We start from the raw sequence: 18,565 nt of genomic DNA, 5'->3' as shown, positions 1-18,565 counted from the left end.
GTGTGTGTGTGTGTGTGTGTGTGTGTGTGTGTGTGTGTGTGTGTGTGTGTGTGTGTGTGTGCTTATGTGTGTGTATGTATGTGTGTGTGTGTATGTGTGTGTGTGTGTAGTATTGTTTATTATGGAAAATATCTGCTCAACGGGAGCATTTGTGCCAGGCAGACACACGACAAACTGACAAATTAGAAATAGATTTTTGTGCGGTATCTCCCTGCTTCTGAAATGCGTGAACGTCTCCGCCCAGCGCTCGTCCGCTGGTTTCCATCAGCATTCCTCTGTGCGACCATTCCTGTTTCATACATTGTTGAAATCATATGCTGGATGCTTTATTCTTTCTATGTGTTTTTGAGTTATCTGGCTATTATAAGACCAGGTTGGCTATGTAATCGGAGACAAAAAGGGGAAGTTTCATAGTGGTTGGTGGAAACCGGGACATTTGAGCTCGGGACACGCAAATCAAAAATCGGGACTGAAATAGATACGTTGGTCCACATCGCGAGGCGTGTTCAGTGTCAAGCTTTGCCTGACCAAAGCGGGAGGAGTACACGCTTTCTTCTCCATTCTAAATGAATGGAGGAATAGCACCAACAGGGGGCAAAACGTTCTCCTAGCATTTGGTGAAATTGTTACGAAGCCTATATTAATCTTTATTATCTGAATGGGAAATGCAATATTTTAGAACAGATACACCATTAAACGTGTTTCTAATAACTTTTCTAGCGAGAAATATACTTTTTCCTTGCATAATCTCCAGTTAGTGAATGTGTATGATCTTTATTATATGACCGATTCACCGTTAAACTTGTCGATTTTTGACGAACGGTCAGTGACTTTGGCTTCAGTTTCTGACGCAAAAGGGTACCCTTTGCTTCTTTTTTCGACGCATGGGGTTTTCAACTCGTTTTCAACTCCCAGCGGCTCGCATGTAAGATTTTGGCCTGAAGTTCTTCCAAGACCTACACCCTAGCCATCCAACATGCATATCTGAGAATCAGGCCTCTCTTTAATAATGACAGAAAGTGATGTGAGTAATACACATTAGCGGCGTGGTGCCGGCTCCTTTTGACCTTTTGACCCCAGGCTTCAAAAACGTGGCCACAGGCCAGCTGTGTCTACACGCCTTAAGCCACAAATGTACACCTCCATCCCACAAAAAATGGGGACTAGAAACTAACCTCTGTCTTATGTACATTGACTGTACTGTTGGAGGTCACGCCCCTTTTCCGGTCTTTTCGAGATAGTTTTTTTTTGCGGACAAATTATTTCAGACAAATTATGCGGACAAATTATTTCACTGCTGATCAACACTACGAATGCTGATAACGAATAAATTGTAAAAAGACACACCATGTGAAGTTTTGGCAAGTAGCCGTGTTATAAGCGGGATAATGTATAGAACGTTGCCGGTCATATCGAAAATAAGCCCCTTCATGGCGACACCTTCGCTGCGCGTCGGTGTACTGTTCGCCCTGTCGGGGCTTGTTTTCCCGACAAAGACCGGCGTTCTATACATTATCCCTTGCATATATATTTAGCAGAGTTGGCCTAGTAACAAATGTGTACAAAGTTACATATGTATTGTCGGGTTGAAATTGGGCTCGGGCTCATAATTACAGTTAATGTGTCGGCTCGGGCCGGGTCGGGCTTGATTTTCTGGGCCCGATCTAAGCTCTAACCCAGGGCGACGCTCACTTCCGGGTTGGCAAACATGTCATCCCTCCACCACTCTGTAAAAACACATGTTCAAGTGGAATGATAATGCATGAATTCATACAAGTCTTTTGGCCATGGTGGATCCAGATCTGTTCCGGAGCATTTCAGCACCTCGGGCAACAGCGCAGGGTTGCCAGGTCCTGCAAAAAACGGTCCTACAAAATCCACCCAAAATGTCCTAGAGGCAGCCCAAATAAAAAAGATATTCCATTTTTGGCCAATGTTTTCAAAGTAATAATATTTGGGGAATTTTTTTTTGTTGTTTTATATGGAGTCAGAACAGTCTCATTATTAATGAATGCACAGAGAAGGATTCACAAATGTATTTTGTGATTTATACATAAATTACTCTCTTCTCACAAATACATTTCAATGCACACACAAATGGATATCGGCATGTATAAATGTAAAATAAATCCACAAACAAAAATAAGTTTCACAAACATATTTCTGATCCACACACAAATATGTCTTGTTTTAAATAAAGGTAATATAAATCCATAAATATATTAATTTAAAAAAGATTTGCAATTTTCTTCAAAAATGTATTTGGATGTTGTTACATTTATGTACAAACTGTTAAACTTGAATTTACAAGACGCTTTTCATTTGTGAGCTTGTTTGCATTTGTGTGTGAAACTGTCTGCATTTATGTGTGGATTTTTGAGACTCTCCTGACGTTGCTAGATTCACAAATGCATTTTTTTCAACAAGGAACTCTCTGTAGCCAATCAGATGCCTCCCTCGTTTTCAGCCAATCACATGGCTGCAGTTCCGACCTCTGAGTCCAGCCTCCAAGCCTCCCGGTTCTCTGTCAAATGTCTACTCTATCGGAAAGAACATGGTTTTTTGAATGATCGTGCATAACAATCTCTAGGTGGTGAAGAAGTGAATGCTGCGTCACGACACTTTTTCCATCTAATTTCGACTGGGTTTTGGGATTATCGGTGCAGTTAAAGTAGTAAACGGCACCGACGTAAAAACCCAGTCACAGCAGTCATGTGGTTGACTGCTGACTGAAAACGAGGGAGGCATTTGATTGGCTACAGAGACTTCCTTGTTGAAAAAAATGCATTTGTGAGTCTAGCGACGTCAGGAGAGTCTCAAAAATCCACACATAAATACAGACCAGTTCCCACACAAATGCAAGTAAGTTCACAAATGAAAAACGTCTTGTAAATACAAGTTTAACAGTTTGTATATAAATGTTACAACATCCAAATACATTGTGATGAAAATTGCAAATATTTTTTTAATTAATATATTTATGGATTTATATTACATTTATTTAAAACAAGGTACATTTGTGTGTGGATTAGAAAGGTGTTTGTGAAACTTATTTTTGTTTATGGATTTATTTTACATTTATACATACCGATATCCATTTATGTGTGCATTGAAATGTATTTGTGGGAAGAGAGTAATTTATATATAAATCACAAAATACATTTGTGAATCCTTCTCTGTGCATTCATTATTAATGAGACTGTTCTGACCCCATAGTTTTAGCAGTGAAATGCATTGTTTGTGTGTGTGTGTGTGGTGTGTGTGTGTGTGTGGTGTGTGTGTGTGTGTGTGTGTGTGTGTGTGTGTGTGTGTGTGTGTGTGTGTGTGTGGGTGCATAAAACGCTATTTTATGTTGAAATGTATGAAGGTATTATTGTACCAAAAGTCTCAAGCATGCGTACACTAAAGTCACAAATGCGTAACTAAAGTCACAAATGCGTAACAGTAAAGTCACAAATGCGTAACTAAAGTCACAAATGCGTAACAGTAAAGTCACAAATGCGTAACTACAGTCACAAATGCGTAACTAAAGTCACAAATGTGTAACTAAAGTCACAAATGCGTAACAGTAAAGTCACAAATGCGTACCTAAAGTCACAAATGCGTAACTAAAGTCACAAATGCGTAACTAAAGTCACAAATGTGTAACAGTAAAGTTGAAGTCGTAAATATTTATTCTACCATTGTCAACACGAAATAGGGGCTACGAGTTCACAAATCCTTTGTTACGGGTGCACGTCCATCGATACGACTGCACGAATCTGCTGCTACTCTTGTGAACACGACTCTTTTTCTGTGGGTACGACTCTTTTTCCTGTGAGTACTTTTGCTACACGCCTAGGTGGTATATGTGTAGCAAAAGTCATTCGTATGACGTAGAGCGTGCGTGGGCGGGACAAAATTGCATAAACCAATGAAAGTCGCCGGCAGGGGATGCACTTTTCAAACTACACTGGGACCAGTCCAAGATTCCACCTCTTCATTTCTGGAATCTTGACAAGTTCACAGAAGAGAAGACGGCATCCTACACGTCAAAGGTGGGTATCTTAAATTATGTTAAATTTCAGTTCAACTGAATTCCCCCCAAAGTAGGCTATTGCATTAACATGCCGCCAGTGTCATTCAATGTATTATAATGGTCGCCATAATATATAAATATGTTCAGAAATGTCTCGGATCGGCCTACTGCACCGCCTTTGTGAATTTAATTCCCCCCCCCCCCCCCCCCATCTTTCGAAAACTAGTTTAAATCCCATATTCAACATTCGTTCATTCATTCATTCTACTCGTTGATGACCAACATTTAGAAAAACATCTACTTTTATTTTAGCCTTTTTAGTCTTGGGTGAACGGGGTGAAATCGAAGCGCGCATGCACTCGATGCATGCATCCCGCTTCCGGGGATACTCTTCTTATCGGGTACATTTTAACTACATGGTAATTACATTGGCACGACACCGGCTTCCATCATCTTCTTCGCCACCTTTTTTTAATAAATCGCCGTTTCTCGTTTTATGACGGCGCAAACACGACTATCGGCTACTTAAGGCTCACGGCCCCGGGCCCCCTGGGTAGGCCCCGGTCTCGGGCCTACCCCGAACGCAAAATCGAATTCCAATCCGATTGAAACACGGTTAATGCAACATCAATTGAATAAACTAGGGGTCTTAATCCGACTATGAGAAACCCGATTCGGTCCAATTTTTGTCGGACTAAGGTGTATAGGCCTATCTTAAAAACCAAATCGGTTTACGTGGAGATATTACATGCTAAATATCTCCAGAATGGTTTGAGCACAAACGTTTAATTTGCCAGCAAAAACTAGCACACACGCTTCCACCTATTTTCGAATTATTTTGGGGATGGGGGCAACTTCACACTTCTTATCGCGCCTCATTCGCTACAGTCTCACCCATTGGTAATCAATAAAGTAGGGAGCGCTCTATGCTACATTTTGTTGGAACTCAGTGAAACTAAGTGTTATTGTGTATTTATTTTTGATTTTCCCCTGTATTATCTCATATAGTTTCCTAGTCAGCCAGTTAAAATTTAAATGTATGAATATGGGATTTAAACCTTTTTTCGAAAGATGGGGGGGGGGGGGGGGGGGAATTAAATTCACAAAGGCGGTGCAGTAGGCCGATCCGAGACATTTCTGAACATATTATTATATATTATGGCGACCATTATAATCATTGAATGACACTGGCGGCATGTTAATGCAATAGCCTACTTTGGGGGGAATTCAGTTGAACTGAAATTTAACATAATTTAAGATACCCACCTTTGACGTGTAGGATGCCGTCTTCTCTTCTGTGAACTTGTCAAGATTCCAGAAATGAGAGAGGTGGAATCTTGGACTGGTCCCAGTGTAGTTTGAAAAGTGCATCCCCTGCCGGCGACTTTCATTGGTTTATGCAATTTTGTCCCGCCCACGGACGCTCTACGTCATACGAATGACTTTTGCTACACATATACCACCTAGGCGTGTAGCAAAAGTACTCACAGGAAAAAGAGAGTCGTACCCACAAGAAAAAGAGTTTGTGTTCACAAGAGTAGCAGCAGATTCGTGCAGTCGTATCGATGGACGTGCACCCGTAACAAAGGATTTGTGAACTCGTAGCCCCTATTTCGTGTTGACAATGGTAGAATAAATATTTACGACTTCAACTTTACTGTTACACATTTGTGACTTTAGTTACGCATTTGTGACTTTAGTTACGCATTTGTGACTTTAGTTACACATTTGTGACTTTAGTTACGCATTTGTGACTGTAGTTACGCATTTGTGACTTTACTGTTACGCATTTGTGACTTTAGTTACGCATTTGTGACTTTACTGTTACGCATTTGTGACTTTAGTGTACGCATGCTTGAGACTTTTGCTACAAAAATACCTTCATAGAAATGCAACGTAATCCAGTGTTCACGAAAACGTACACTGTCAACATATGCTTTTGGCGACTGGGTTGGCTCTCAGATATACGTGTTTCTAACAAGATGATATCATTAAAAGTTACATAAAGTAACGGTTTAATAACAAAAACGCAGGAAACACGTGTGCTGCTAGTTTAGCGAAAGCAGCCTCCCTAGCAACCTGTTGCGTTGAAACATGCGAGAGAGCCGACAAGATCTTCCTATTAACTATAAAACTAAAGATCAGACACAATCACTGACTGAAGATTATGCAAGTAATAAGTATATTTCTCACTAGAAATGTTATTAGAAACACGTTTAACGGTGAATCGGTCCTAAAATATTGCATTCCCATTCAGATAATAACGATTAATAAAGATCATACACATTCACTTAGGCTACTGGAGATTATGCAAGGCAAAGGTATATTTCTCGCTAGAAATGTTATTAGAAACACGTTTAATCATGGTGTATCTGTCCTAAAATATTGCATTTCCCATTCAGATAATAAAGATTAATATAGGCTACGTAACAATTTCACCAAATGCTATGAGAAGGTCTCGCCCCCTGTTGGTGCTATTCCTCCATTCATTTAGAATGGAGAAGAAAGCGTGTACTCCTCACGCTTTGGTCAGGCAAAGCGTGACCCTGAACACGCCTTGCGATGTGGACCAACGTATCTATTTCACGCCTTGGCGTGATACCGGGTTGAAAATCGAGACATCTGTTCACCCTATGTAGCCTACCTGCAATTGCTTAGATCAGTAGTATGGAGAGAAAATTAATTGAATTCCCGCTATAAATAAGCGTGCGTTCCCGCTGTGAAATGAGCATTCTGGCACTCAAATTAATTTCTAAAAATATAGATATTCTATATAATAAGAGTCATGTTGGCTATGTAATCGCGGACAAAAGGGGACATTTCATAGTGGTTGGTGGAAACCGGGACATTTTAACAACTCAACTTCTTTGGCCATAACATTGCACGCCTTTGCCTTTTTATTCATGTCCCTGTAAATGAACATGCTTGCGTCGTTCAATATACGATGGCCTGCAACACCAGCAATTATTCTTTCGCGCACCATGTTGAAGGAACAAAATTGTTTGGTAGGAAATAGGAACTTTCTCATGTGTGTTTCCAGGGAACAACGACGGCGAGAGACATCTTCATTCCGATTGGCTGGCGGTCATTTACAGCCGATGCTAAACTAGCTGGAATGTTGGTTACAGAAGTAGAGAATGTTCTACTCTGAAAGATATTACACGGGTCTTCTCAATACCGTGGAACGCTCCGTTCACTTGCATGGGCCCTTCACAACTTCCGGCGGTGAATTATATTTGATAATTCACCGTTGCTAAGTGTATTTGACCGCTGCCAAGGAGAATAAGGGACTTTTTGCCTCTAATGACGTCTTTCGTATCACTCCGCAAGTAGTCCGGTAACTTGTCAACCCCAGCGTACTCGGTTGCTAAGCGACGTTAACGCCTATGGCACAGTATTTCTCTGCTGATCAACACTACAGATTCTGGTAATAAATTGTAAAAAGACACAGCGTGTGAAGTTATTTTTTCGTTTTGGCAAGTAGCCATGTAATAAGTAAGGGACAATGTATAGAATGTCACCGGTCATTATCGAAAATAAGCCCCTTCAGGGCGAAGCAAGACACCTCCGCTGCGCGTCGGTGTCCGATTTGCCCTGTCGGCGCTAACTATAACAATAACTAGGACTTAATGTAAGCAACCCTACAGGAGCAACAGGTACATCACCTGCTCATGTTCAAATTGGTTTAAGGCCAGCACTGCTTAGCCTGAAATAAAAAGGATTTCTCCTTTGATTTTTTATATATATTTTTGTTATGGTTTTATTATGGAGGATTATGGCTATGATTCAAATTCATTATATTCCTACAAAAGATTTATACCATGTGATTATGTTTAACTGAGGATGTTTACATCATGTAGGCCTGAGGATGCTATGCTTCAATTCCAGTATTTTGATAGCAGATTTTAATGACCGCTGTCTGTGTATCTTTGTGTCTCTGTTTGACAGTCTTTTAGGATTGGCGGTTTTAACCTGAGGGATTCCTCGGACTGAAATAAATGAAGGAACAAAACCAAAGATCCACTTGCTAGGAGTGGAGATCCATTGTCTTGGAAATTACTAACATCTACAATCTTCTTTGTGTGTTCGAATGAAACGAAAATTGAGATGCCGTTAAGGGGAATTCGTTTTTGTTCATTTGGAATATTATATCTCTTTCTGAACAGTTTTGTTGTTCCAACGGCTAGTTACACGCTGAAGGACTGCATGGTCAAACAGAACACACAGGTCATCTGTCGGAAGAACAGTTTTAAAGTATTTCCAAAGGACATTCCAGCAAGAGTCACAAGTATAGAACTGTCTGGAAACACCATTTCTACACTCAATAAAACAGATCTGGAAAATATCCCAAATCTGTTGCGCTTAGACCTGACAAGCAACAGGATCTCCAAGATTGAATCTGGCACTTTTGTCGTTCAACTCTCTCTTGAGGTGTTAATTTTAAAGAACAATAGCCTTTATAAGCTACAGGAGGGTATGTTTGATGGCTTGGTCAATCTCAAAGAATTGTATCTGACTTCCAATCAGATCCAAACTGTAGCACCAGCCTCTTTCAAGACTCTGAGCAAGCTTAGGATTTTGGACCTAGGCTATAACAAACTGCGCCACTTAACAAACATCTTACAACATACACCACATTTACAAACCCTGTACATTCCAGCAAACAACATTTCCACTTTTCATTCTTGGGAGCTGTCAAATAAGTCTACAGAACTTGTTATACTTGATTTGTCTCAGAATGAGCTTAGGTTCTTTAGGCTCACTGCAGGTATCTTTCCCAAACTCAAAACGTTGAACCTTAGGGATGGTATAAAGAATGGTATCGTCTGGGAGGTGAATGACACATCATACCTTAGAAGCGTGCATAAACTAGATATCAGTGGGGTTCGCTCCTCATTACATGGACTGCAGGAAGTAATAGAGACATTTAACTCCTCCTCCTCACTGATTTATCTGCAGTTAAACAATATAAGTAACAGCCTGCAGGCCCTAATCGATGTTTCCTGCAAAATCCTAAAGCTGAGCACTTTTGAAATCCGAAATAACGGCATCAAAGTTATTAGATCAGACATGCTGCACTTGTGTAGTTATCTGAAAATATTGGACTTGGGGATGAATGAGATAACTAACATCTCTGAAAATTCTTTTCAATCTCTTAGGCAGCTTGACACTTTAAACATAAAGAATAACTGTCTCAAATCGGTCCCCAATGCTGTAAGGAAAACTCAAATCACAAAACTGGATCTCAGCCACAATAACATCAATGTTCTTGGCTGTGATGATTTTTCCAATATGACACGTCTCAGAGTTCTCCATCTAGACAATAATCCTCTTGTAGCCCTCCAGGATTGTGTTTTCAAAGATTTGGTCAATTTAAACGAATTAATTTTCCAAAACAGCAGCATTGAATTAAACGGCGCCTTCAAAAAAAACACGCCAAATCTTAAAACTCTTTCTTTGATAAACAATGAACTCACTGATCTAGTTCATGGAGGATTTAGAGCTCTGAATTCCCTCCAGTATTTGTCATTAAAAGGGAATCAATTACAACAACTTAAAGATGGGACCTTTTTTGGACTGTCCAGTCTTACACATCTTGATCTCGAATCAAATAAAATAAATGAAATTTCAAACTGTACTTTTGTTGAACTGAAAGCTTTAAAGACATTGAATTTGCGTAGAAATTGCATTCAATATGCATCGGTAGAGCCTATTCTGAATCCACCATTTGCTGAGCTTTCAAAACTAGATACATTGTACATTTCAGATCAGATCAGATCTCATAAGCGGACCAATTTCCCTCAAAACTTTCTGCAAGGCCTGACAAATCTGTCAATACTCTATATGCAAACTAACAATATTAAATTTGTGCACCCACACACCTTCAACTATACTCCTAATTTGAATGTGCTTTATTTGTCTGACAATTTTTTAACAGACATTCCCGACAATTTGTTTTGCTCAATTCAAAACTAAAAAGTCTTGAAATGTCAAAGACAAGGCTGAGGTCTCTAGATTTTCTGCTCCATGCTAACCTCACAGAGCTGGAGGTGTTGCATGTGGCGTATAATACCTTTTCTGTGATTAGAGAGCCAGTGATGCTGTCTCTGTCGGCACTTACTTACCTGAATATGCAGGGTAATAGCTTCACCTGTAACTGTGACAACGCGTGGTTCCACCAATGGGTAATCACCAACAAGCAAACACAAGTGTTTGATGCATACAACTTTGAATGCAGCTACCCTCCAAACCTTAAAGGTAGAGAAATGTTGCAGATTGACTTCAGTTCTTGTACAGTAGACACAGACTTCATCTGTTATATTTCAACGGCATGCGCGGTCATCATGACCTTAGCAGTCTCCTTCACCCACCATTTTCTACAATGGCATCTGGTCTACGCGTACTACCTCATGCTGGCCTTCCTTTACAACTCAAAGAACAAGGACAAGCGTGCTCATCAGTACGACGCCTTCGTCTCCTACAACACAAACGATGAAGGCTGGGTGCTGGGGGAGCTGCTGCCCAAGCTGGAGGACGAGCAGGGCTGGAGACTGTGTCTGCACCACCGAGACTTCCAGCCAGGTGAGGAGCCCTACCCTGAACATCCTCTGCACCTCCATTAGCATACATGCTCGCCTACACTTTTTCATACATCGTACTTGCCAGTGGATATGTTATTAGATGATCATAAACATGGTAGGAGATTTTTTCCTGACTCAAAATGAGCCTTCGGTTGGTGCCTTTACTGTACACGGAATGGTCCGTGTACAGTAAAGGCAATCAGAGTCTGTGATACGTTATGTAACAGAAAACAAAAAAATGTACTTTGTTTATGACCATTTGACATGAAAAATGTGTATTATGCTTGAGTAAATGAAACCACATCAACAAAACTGATCAAATTAAAAAATGAAATTACAACATAGGAAGGACCAGGGAATTGCATTGGTGGTTGACTAGGAAATTGACTGGTCCTTCAAATAAAAAGATAACTCTAAACACAAATTAACCCTAACCAAACCCTACCCAACCCTACTTCCACTCTCTTTTCCTCCAGTTCTTCATCCTTAAATGCTTGCCTTTCTGCATCTCATGCATACATTTAAAAATATATATTTTTCAATCTTGGCTTTGAATCAATAAATCTTGGCTTTGACTCTTGTCTATTGCCCACTGATTATATCCTTCCTGTTCTGCATGTAGATAAATGATCTAATGTGGCGCTCAATAGAGCGTTACATTTCAACAGATTTAGTTTGAATGTGCACAACGCACAGATTATTGAATTAAGTTTGAGCGTTTGCGACATGGTGTATTTTAACCAGGGGCGTAGGAATGAGTTTAACATTGGGGGGGACACATATCGGAAACCTGACAGATCCTTTAATGGTTTGAAAGATACATTTGCAAATGTAAAGGAGAACACATTTTGAATGTCAGTAATGAACTGATAAATATCAAATCAATTCTTTAATTGCAGGCTCAATCATCCAGTTTTTAGAATGAGAAGCGGTGACAAGACGCTGTGTTGCGCTTTCAAAATAAAATATTTTTCTCCCCCCGGTATAATTTTTAGATGGGACAAATGCACCTGTCTCCAATATTGGAGGGGACACTTCCCCTCTGTCCCCCCCGGTTCCTACCCCCTTGGTTTTAACTATTTGTATAATTGGTAAAGCTCCTTGCAGGAGCAGTTTCAAAAGAAAATATAACCGCAAGCGGTGTTTTACGGGGTCCAAGCAAAATTAAAAGTCAAGAACACACTAATAGAAGGTATATAAATATGACAAATAATTATGGAGGAAAGATGTTGATGAAGATGTTCCACTGAATGCAATACTGTGCCTCGGCTTTCAGGTGAGCTGCAAAGCAATGCCCAAATGTCATGTTCAGCTTGTTCATTATGCTATAATCGGGATTCAAACACTCAACCTAAGGATCACCAGCATTATCCTATTGAACCACTGATAAACCTGAACTGCAGCCTCATTCACATATTCAAAGTGTCTATTAATAAGCATACAACATCCAGAAACCTCCAAGCACACATTTCTCAAGTGAATTAAGGGCTTTCTTAAAAGCCTGAAAAAAAATACCTGAAAAATATTTGAAATTAACGGCAGAAATATAATTATGACATAGTTAATTATGAAAGAAAAATGGTTAAAGGGGACCTATTATGCTTTTTCGTCTTTTATGACCTATAAACGTTGTTATAATGATTGATAGTCATGTTTAACCATACTAGAGTGTCAAATAATGACGTACATGCATTTCGACGTATTCCCTCCTGACAGTCTGGGGTGGCTGTGCAGAGCGCTAAACACTCGGAACAACGTTGGCGAATCATTTGTTCACATTTCCGGGAAATCATCTACGTAGAGGCACTCCTGCCGCGCCCCCATATGCCTGGTCAAATCTGCCCGCGCGCGCGCTTCAAGGAAGGTAACCAATCACAACGGAGTGGGGTTGGCAGGAGGGAGGCGAGGGGGCCGAGAAGGACGAAACCGAGCGTTGACAGAGAATGCTGAAAGCGCCCAGATGCGAGGAAGAGTTTCCCGAAAATCTACATCGTTTTTTGTGTATGGTTAAACATGACTATCAATCATTATAACAACGTTTATAGGTCATAAAAGTCGAAAAAGCATAATAGGTCCCCTTTAACGAAGAAGTTCCCCTAATGCCATACTGTGTCTTGGCAGACCGATTCTTAGAAACGAATGAGTCAGAATGTTGATTGCCTGACGAATTTCAGGTGCTGTTCAATGTTGTGTTTGAGTGGCAATGAGAGAATGTCATGTTCAGCTTGTTCAGAATGGATTCAAACTCTCAACACCAGTACAAGGCATTATCTTGTTGAGCCACTGACAATCCTGAACTGCATGAAGCCTCATTCACATGCTGAAAATGTCTATTGATAAGCACACATTTCACAAGATAATTAAGGGCTTTCTTAAAAGAGCACAGATCCGAAAATGTGCACTGTTAATGGTATCCTGCTAATAATAGCCGTATGGTAGTTAGACAATAACAAAACGGTCATATAGGCAAAATGGGTTGAGACTGTGGATGTTTGAATTTTCTATGAAATTGTGGGAGAATAAAAAAAAATTTTAGCCGAAGACCAGGGTGAAAAGATGCTTCTGATTTGAGAGATTAATATGATGACATTTTGAGTCCAGGTCAATCTGGTAAGGAGAAATAAGGCTAGTTCATATTTTTTTTTAAATAGCCTTACATCTGGGTGCAGTACCACAATTTGGGTTAATGGGTAGTGGGGGGTATTGGTATCCACCTAATAACAGCCGTATGTTTTTTATACAATAACAAAATGGTCATATAAGAAAAATAGGCTAACTGCTCCAACTTTATTGGCCAATATTTCTCAAATGGAACTAAATAAAACAATTTGGTTCGATGATTTTTGTGAGGCTTGGTCTTAAGATGTGGCGATTTTCGATTTTTTTTGGTATCCTGTAAATCTATTTATCATGTTTAGCTTTAATATGCAAATGTGGGAAAAGTAAACCGTTTTAGGGCATAGCAACCGGGGTTCTATAAATGCATCTGATTCTAGAGATTAATATTCTGAAAGAATTTTGAGTCCAGGTCAATCTTGTGAGGAGAAATAAACCTAATTCATGATTTTTTACAATAGCGCCATCTTTGGGTGCAGCACCCACACATTTGGGTGTATGGGTAAGAAACAATAGGGGACCAAGCAGCTTTACTGCTCTGACCCCTAATAATCATATAGAGTCACATAGTGACTAGAGTCACAATACAGAGAATCCTTATTTTTTTTGTTTGCATTAACAGCACCAGTTTCTGCATTAGCTTAGTTTCTTAGTGGGTTTTATATTTTGTGAATCAATGGTTTTTGTCTGTCTCTTAAACTTGTCACAGGTAATTAGGCAAGAACATACATCCCTGCAATATAAAACTAGAAAGCTATAAGCAATGGTAAGTTGCAAAATAAGATAATATTCAGTAAATCAAAAATAAATCTTTGATATACAGAATATTATGAATTGTACAGATAAATATTATAAATAGCACATTTTGCCTTATTTACATGAAAAACAATAACATAGGTATATCTTTAGCTCAATGTTAATGCAAGAACATTTCAAAGAGTTTAGCATTAAGACTACCAAACATGTCAAAGAAATACTTATAATATCGAATAAATGGAAATGGCTGTTTTACACAACAGTTGATGTTGTGTTTGAGACTCACCATGGAATGGCGTCATACAGAGGCGACCGCATGAGAGGCACAACTGACAAGCTAAAAAACAGAGGAAGGGCCACACAAATTAAACAGACAAGAAAACTCTCAGAGATGCAAAATCAATTAAAACTCCCTCATAACATGAATGCAATCTGGTTTTATTATAAACAACTAGGATCAGTTTGTCTAGTGAGAGAGTTGACACAGAGAAAGCACAGAGAAGTGTACTTAAAATATTATTTGAATTTATTTTCACTGACCGATGCTTTTCAGGTAAACCGATCATGGAAAACATTACAGACGCCATCTATGGCAGCCGGAAGACCATCTGTGTGGTCAGTCGCGATTACCTGGAGAGTGAATGGTGCTCCAGAGAGATCCAGGTTGCCAGGTAAGATCCCAGAGTTTACATGCATCACCAGAATATGGTTGTTCTTTAAATCTGGTTCACATGTGTACTTGTGGTCATATTGTACAACCCTCATACATCTTCCCTCAAACTGTAAAGTGCAACGGACCAAAGCCTAATTTACACATTTGTGTCGGTACATCTTACAGACGTGGTATAACGCTATTACCACTGAGCCAAAAGTTTGCAACCGGCAAACCCAGTTGGTGTATATAAACTTCTTTAATAATAGCTTCTATAGGTAAGAATTAAGAGCTTTTATTGGGGTGTCATTTGTTAGGAATGCGCAGCTATTAGTGAGTGAAATCCAATCTTGTTTCGCACCAGCCTCTGCATGACCCAATTTAGATTTTGGGCGTGCACAAAGATTTTAAAGGGAAAATATGGCACGGCAATAATACAGTGCATAAGGATGGGACAAGTAACCAAAACAATAATTCTGTAACTTATTTTCTTGCAATGTGTCTCAGTGACTGCACATGGTGCATGAGGCGTCTGTGGAAAGAATCCTGCATTTACCCTGTTTGAGCAGGTCACCCAATTGTCCACAACACGTCTGTAATGAAAAAGAACCACACTTTAGGGGGCTGAACGATTAAAACACCACATTGCCACCTGGTTATTTTCTCATAACCGACAATGGGAAACTGGAAATAGAAAATGTAGCAAGTTGGAAATGTGTCAAAAAACATAATCAAGTAAAGTACTTGAGTACAGTCAGAAAGTATTTCTACTATAGGACCAATTCAACCCTGTAGATAGGTATGGTTTGTGTGCTGCTGGGTGGGGGTGGGTGCCCAGGTACAATGATGTCTTCATATGGGCATGAGCCCAGGCCAACCTTCCCCTAAAGGTTAAAGAGCTCACATATATTAAAAGAAAAACAACTCTCCCTGTTCCATTTCCCCAGCTTCCGTCTGTTTGACGAGCAGAAGGACGTGCTGATCCTGGTGTTCCTGGAGGACATTCCCATGCAGCAACTGTCTCCGTACTACCGCATGAGGAGGCTCCTGAAGAGACAAACCTACCTGAGCTGGTCCCGCGCAGACGCACACCCAAACCTGTTCTGGGAGAAGCTCCGGCAGGCCCTGGAGACCCAGGAGCACCCAATGGGGGAGCATATACTGCTCACCGTGGAGGACGGACCCCCTGGAGAGAGACCAGACCAGTAAAAGGCTAAGAAATGCTTGGGCGGGGTGAGGGATTATACTACAGACACCCGAGGTCTGTCTTTATGGGGGGAAAGTAAAACTGTTCCACTTGACAGCTTTTTTTGTTTTTGTGTATTGTAAAACCCCTTCTTAATCTAATTAATGGGTACATTTGGTGTGGATTTGTATTTTTATTCATTGCGACATCGGTGTAAACATTGTATAATGTTTTCCAATTTGTGCGGTTGGGCGTTTCTACTTATAATGAAATCTGGGGAAAAATGACCTGAGGTTTGTCTTCGACAATGAAGACACCTTCAGGGTGGGAGTTCTGTTGTTTGCCAATCGTTGAGTTTATTAGCTCAAGTGCTAACCAATCATTAGCATGCAAAGGTATGTAGTCTGCCATCACTATAACAAGGGTGAAGTTCCCTAAGTGTATGGAAAGGCCTGCATTTCAAGATATGTTCCAGATCGGGTGGGCAAAAAATGTCCTTGACATTTGTGTCTGTGTACCAAACAACGTTATCGCTTGTTTCTTTGCGTAGCCCTATAACTTATTATTGTATCAAGGCCTTACTTAAAAGGGGAAACTATGGTCATTGTTAATTTGAAATTAAACTTTTTTTCTTTTCTAAAACACATATCAAAGACTGCAACTTTACCATCTGTAAAAGGTTGAGTATTTCTAAGCCTGACTTTGCCCGTGCACATTGCTGTGAATTGACCCCTAGAGGGCTGCCATGTATAAAGCGCCATTGATAAAAGTTTATATTAATCAAATAGTTTGTGTAAGAATCAAGTTTTATGATGGATAAGTAGGATTAAGGATCAATGCAGGTTCAATATTAACCTAATTTAGAAGATGAATCTGAAACTGCTGCTTTTCTTCAATATTAATTGAATTATAAGTAAAATTCTTGTACACAGAAGATATTTTTTTCGATATCATTGTTACGCTGCACTAGACTTTTACACCTTAATCCTATCACTATGCCATATGTCATGATTAAATACACATGTATACAGTGGTGTATAGTAACAAAGTAGAAATACTTTGTTGCTGTACTTTTACTTTTTACTTTTGGGGGATTTGTACTTGACTACATTTAGTATTTACATTTCTAGCATCTTTCACTTTTACTCGGCTACTTTTCCTAAATAAAAGTTAATATACCCTCATAGGGTGTTCGTTTTTTTTGTTACACAGGAGGTGCTGCTGGGTCTGGTGGACCCATTGCATTTTAGGCCTTTTAATTCAACATAATCTAACTTTTTTATTAAATACTCACCAAATGGTTACTTCAACCCAATTGCAAGTAATATAAAAAACACATATGTTAAATTTGTTCCCTTTACCTTTGTTAAATCACATTTATGAATTGAGGTGCCAATCGTTTTTGTTTATTTTCGTATTAGCATGTAATAAAATAAGGAAATGTATCATAAAACAGGCATAACTGGGAAATTATCAACATCATTAGAAATTGAAACATACTCAATAACATCTGTCTGAACAACACATTAAAGCCTTTGAACACAGCCATTATACGTACATCAGTCTATACCACACATGAGGGGCAGAGTCTCACTGTGTGTGTATTGCATATGTATTTTTTGCACTGGTTGAATGTATATTGTGTTTTATATTATTATGTATTATGTATATTGTGTATTTGTCTTTTACGTTTCGGAGCTGGCTGATGCTGATCCTCCTCTTCAAACTCAGTGTCAGACTGAATTTTCAGAAATGTTATCCTCACTTTCTGAAACTGTTTCCTCTGCATCACCATCAAAACCCTCTGTCTCTTCAAATATCAACTGTAAGGTAGTCTGAACAGAGAATAGCTTTGCCATCTTGATCAGTTGTGGTATGGAACCACGCTGACAGAGATTTCTTATAGTGTCAGATCCCCAAGCTTGGTTCCCGCAAGACAGAGGGTGAAATGTGTGGGAATATGGGTGTAGATAGTGTTGGGTGCTCCAATGTTGCAACCTTGTGCGGGAACAGTGGGTGCACACTGTGGGTGCTCACACCAATGGCCCATTCACCTGCTTTACTCTCCACACACACATACACATACACACACACACACACACACATACACATACACATGCACATGCACATGCACATGCACATGCACATACACACATACACATACACATACACATACACACACACACACACAGAGGAGAAAGGGAAAATGAGGGTGCACAGAACCTATGATTTCCACACTTAAACTAGCTCCGGGTCCACTGGACCCGAACACCCTGTGTGTAATATAAATGTGATGGGGGGGTATACAGGGGGGGGTCCTTGAAAATGTTTTCTGATTCATGTTTCTCACAGAAAATGAGCCAAAGCCATTTTCCCTTTGCATCTTTGTTTCTCGCTACAAAATAAAAGCTGAAGCAATTAGAAATGTCATGACGTTGGGACGTGGGAACAGGAGGTTTGGCCTATCAATGTTGGTCCTAGCTAGATTGGTAATTTGATTGACAAGGGCTCTCAACCGCCACCAAATTTTCCTTATGTTTCGATTTGACCCAATAGCATTAGTATTAAGGGGCGGGAGATGGACACCTGTCCAATAGTAATAAGGGGTGAGGAAGGGCCATCAGACCTGTCACTCAAACTTGCACCAGTTGTAAGGAGATTTGGTTCATGATTTATTAGTTGAACTGGCGTTGACTCTACGTAGTTCTCTGGTTTATGTTCTTTAAGTTCTTGTAAGAATATTTCAAGTTGAAGTT

The 18,565-nt window shown here is 39.8% G+C and overlaps 2 protein-coding genes across 2 annotated transcripts; both read left to right on the top strand.

Annotated features, from left to right (window-relative positions):
• The first annotated feature begins 8,129 nt into the window (after window positions 1–8,129).
• Window positions 8,130–10,013, top strand: LOC115535805 (toll-like receptor 13). The gene has a single exon (XM_030347313.1). It carries the CDS (start codon window positions 8,225–8,227, stop codon window positions 9,992–9,994), a length of 1,770 nt encoding a protein of 589 aa, XP_030203173.1. The 5' UTR covers window positions 8,130–8,224; the 3' UTR covers window positions 9,995–10,013.
• Window positions 9,935–16,993, top strand: LOC115535806 (toll-like receptor 13). The gene is made up of 3 exons (XM_030347314.1): window positions 9,935–10,600; window positions 14,525–14,642; window positions 15,571–16,993. Exons 1-3 carry the CDS (start codon window positions 10,006–10,008, stop codon window positions 15,830–15,832), a joined length of 975 nt encoding a protein of 324 aa, XP_030203174.1. The 5' UTR covers window positions 9,935–10,005; the 3' UTR covers window positions 15,833–16,993.
• The last annotated feature ends 1,572 nt before the right edge of the window (window positions 16,994–18,565 follow it).

Source organism: Gadus morhua, chromosome 22, assembly GCF_902167405.1.
Source record: "Gadus morhua chromosome 22, gadMor3.0, whole genome shotgun sequence".
Lineage (NCBI taxonomy): Eukaryota > Metazoa > Chordata > Actinopteri > Gadiformes > Gadidae > Gadus > Gadus morhua.
Note: the sequence above shows the minus strand (reverse complement) of the source record. Positions and strands in the feature narration are given on the sequence as shown.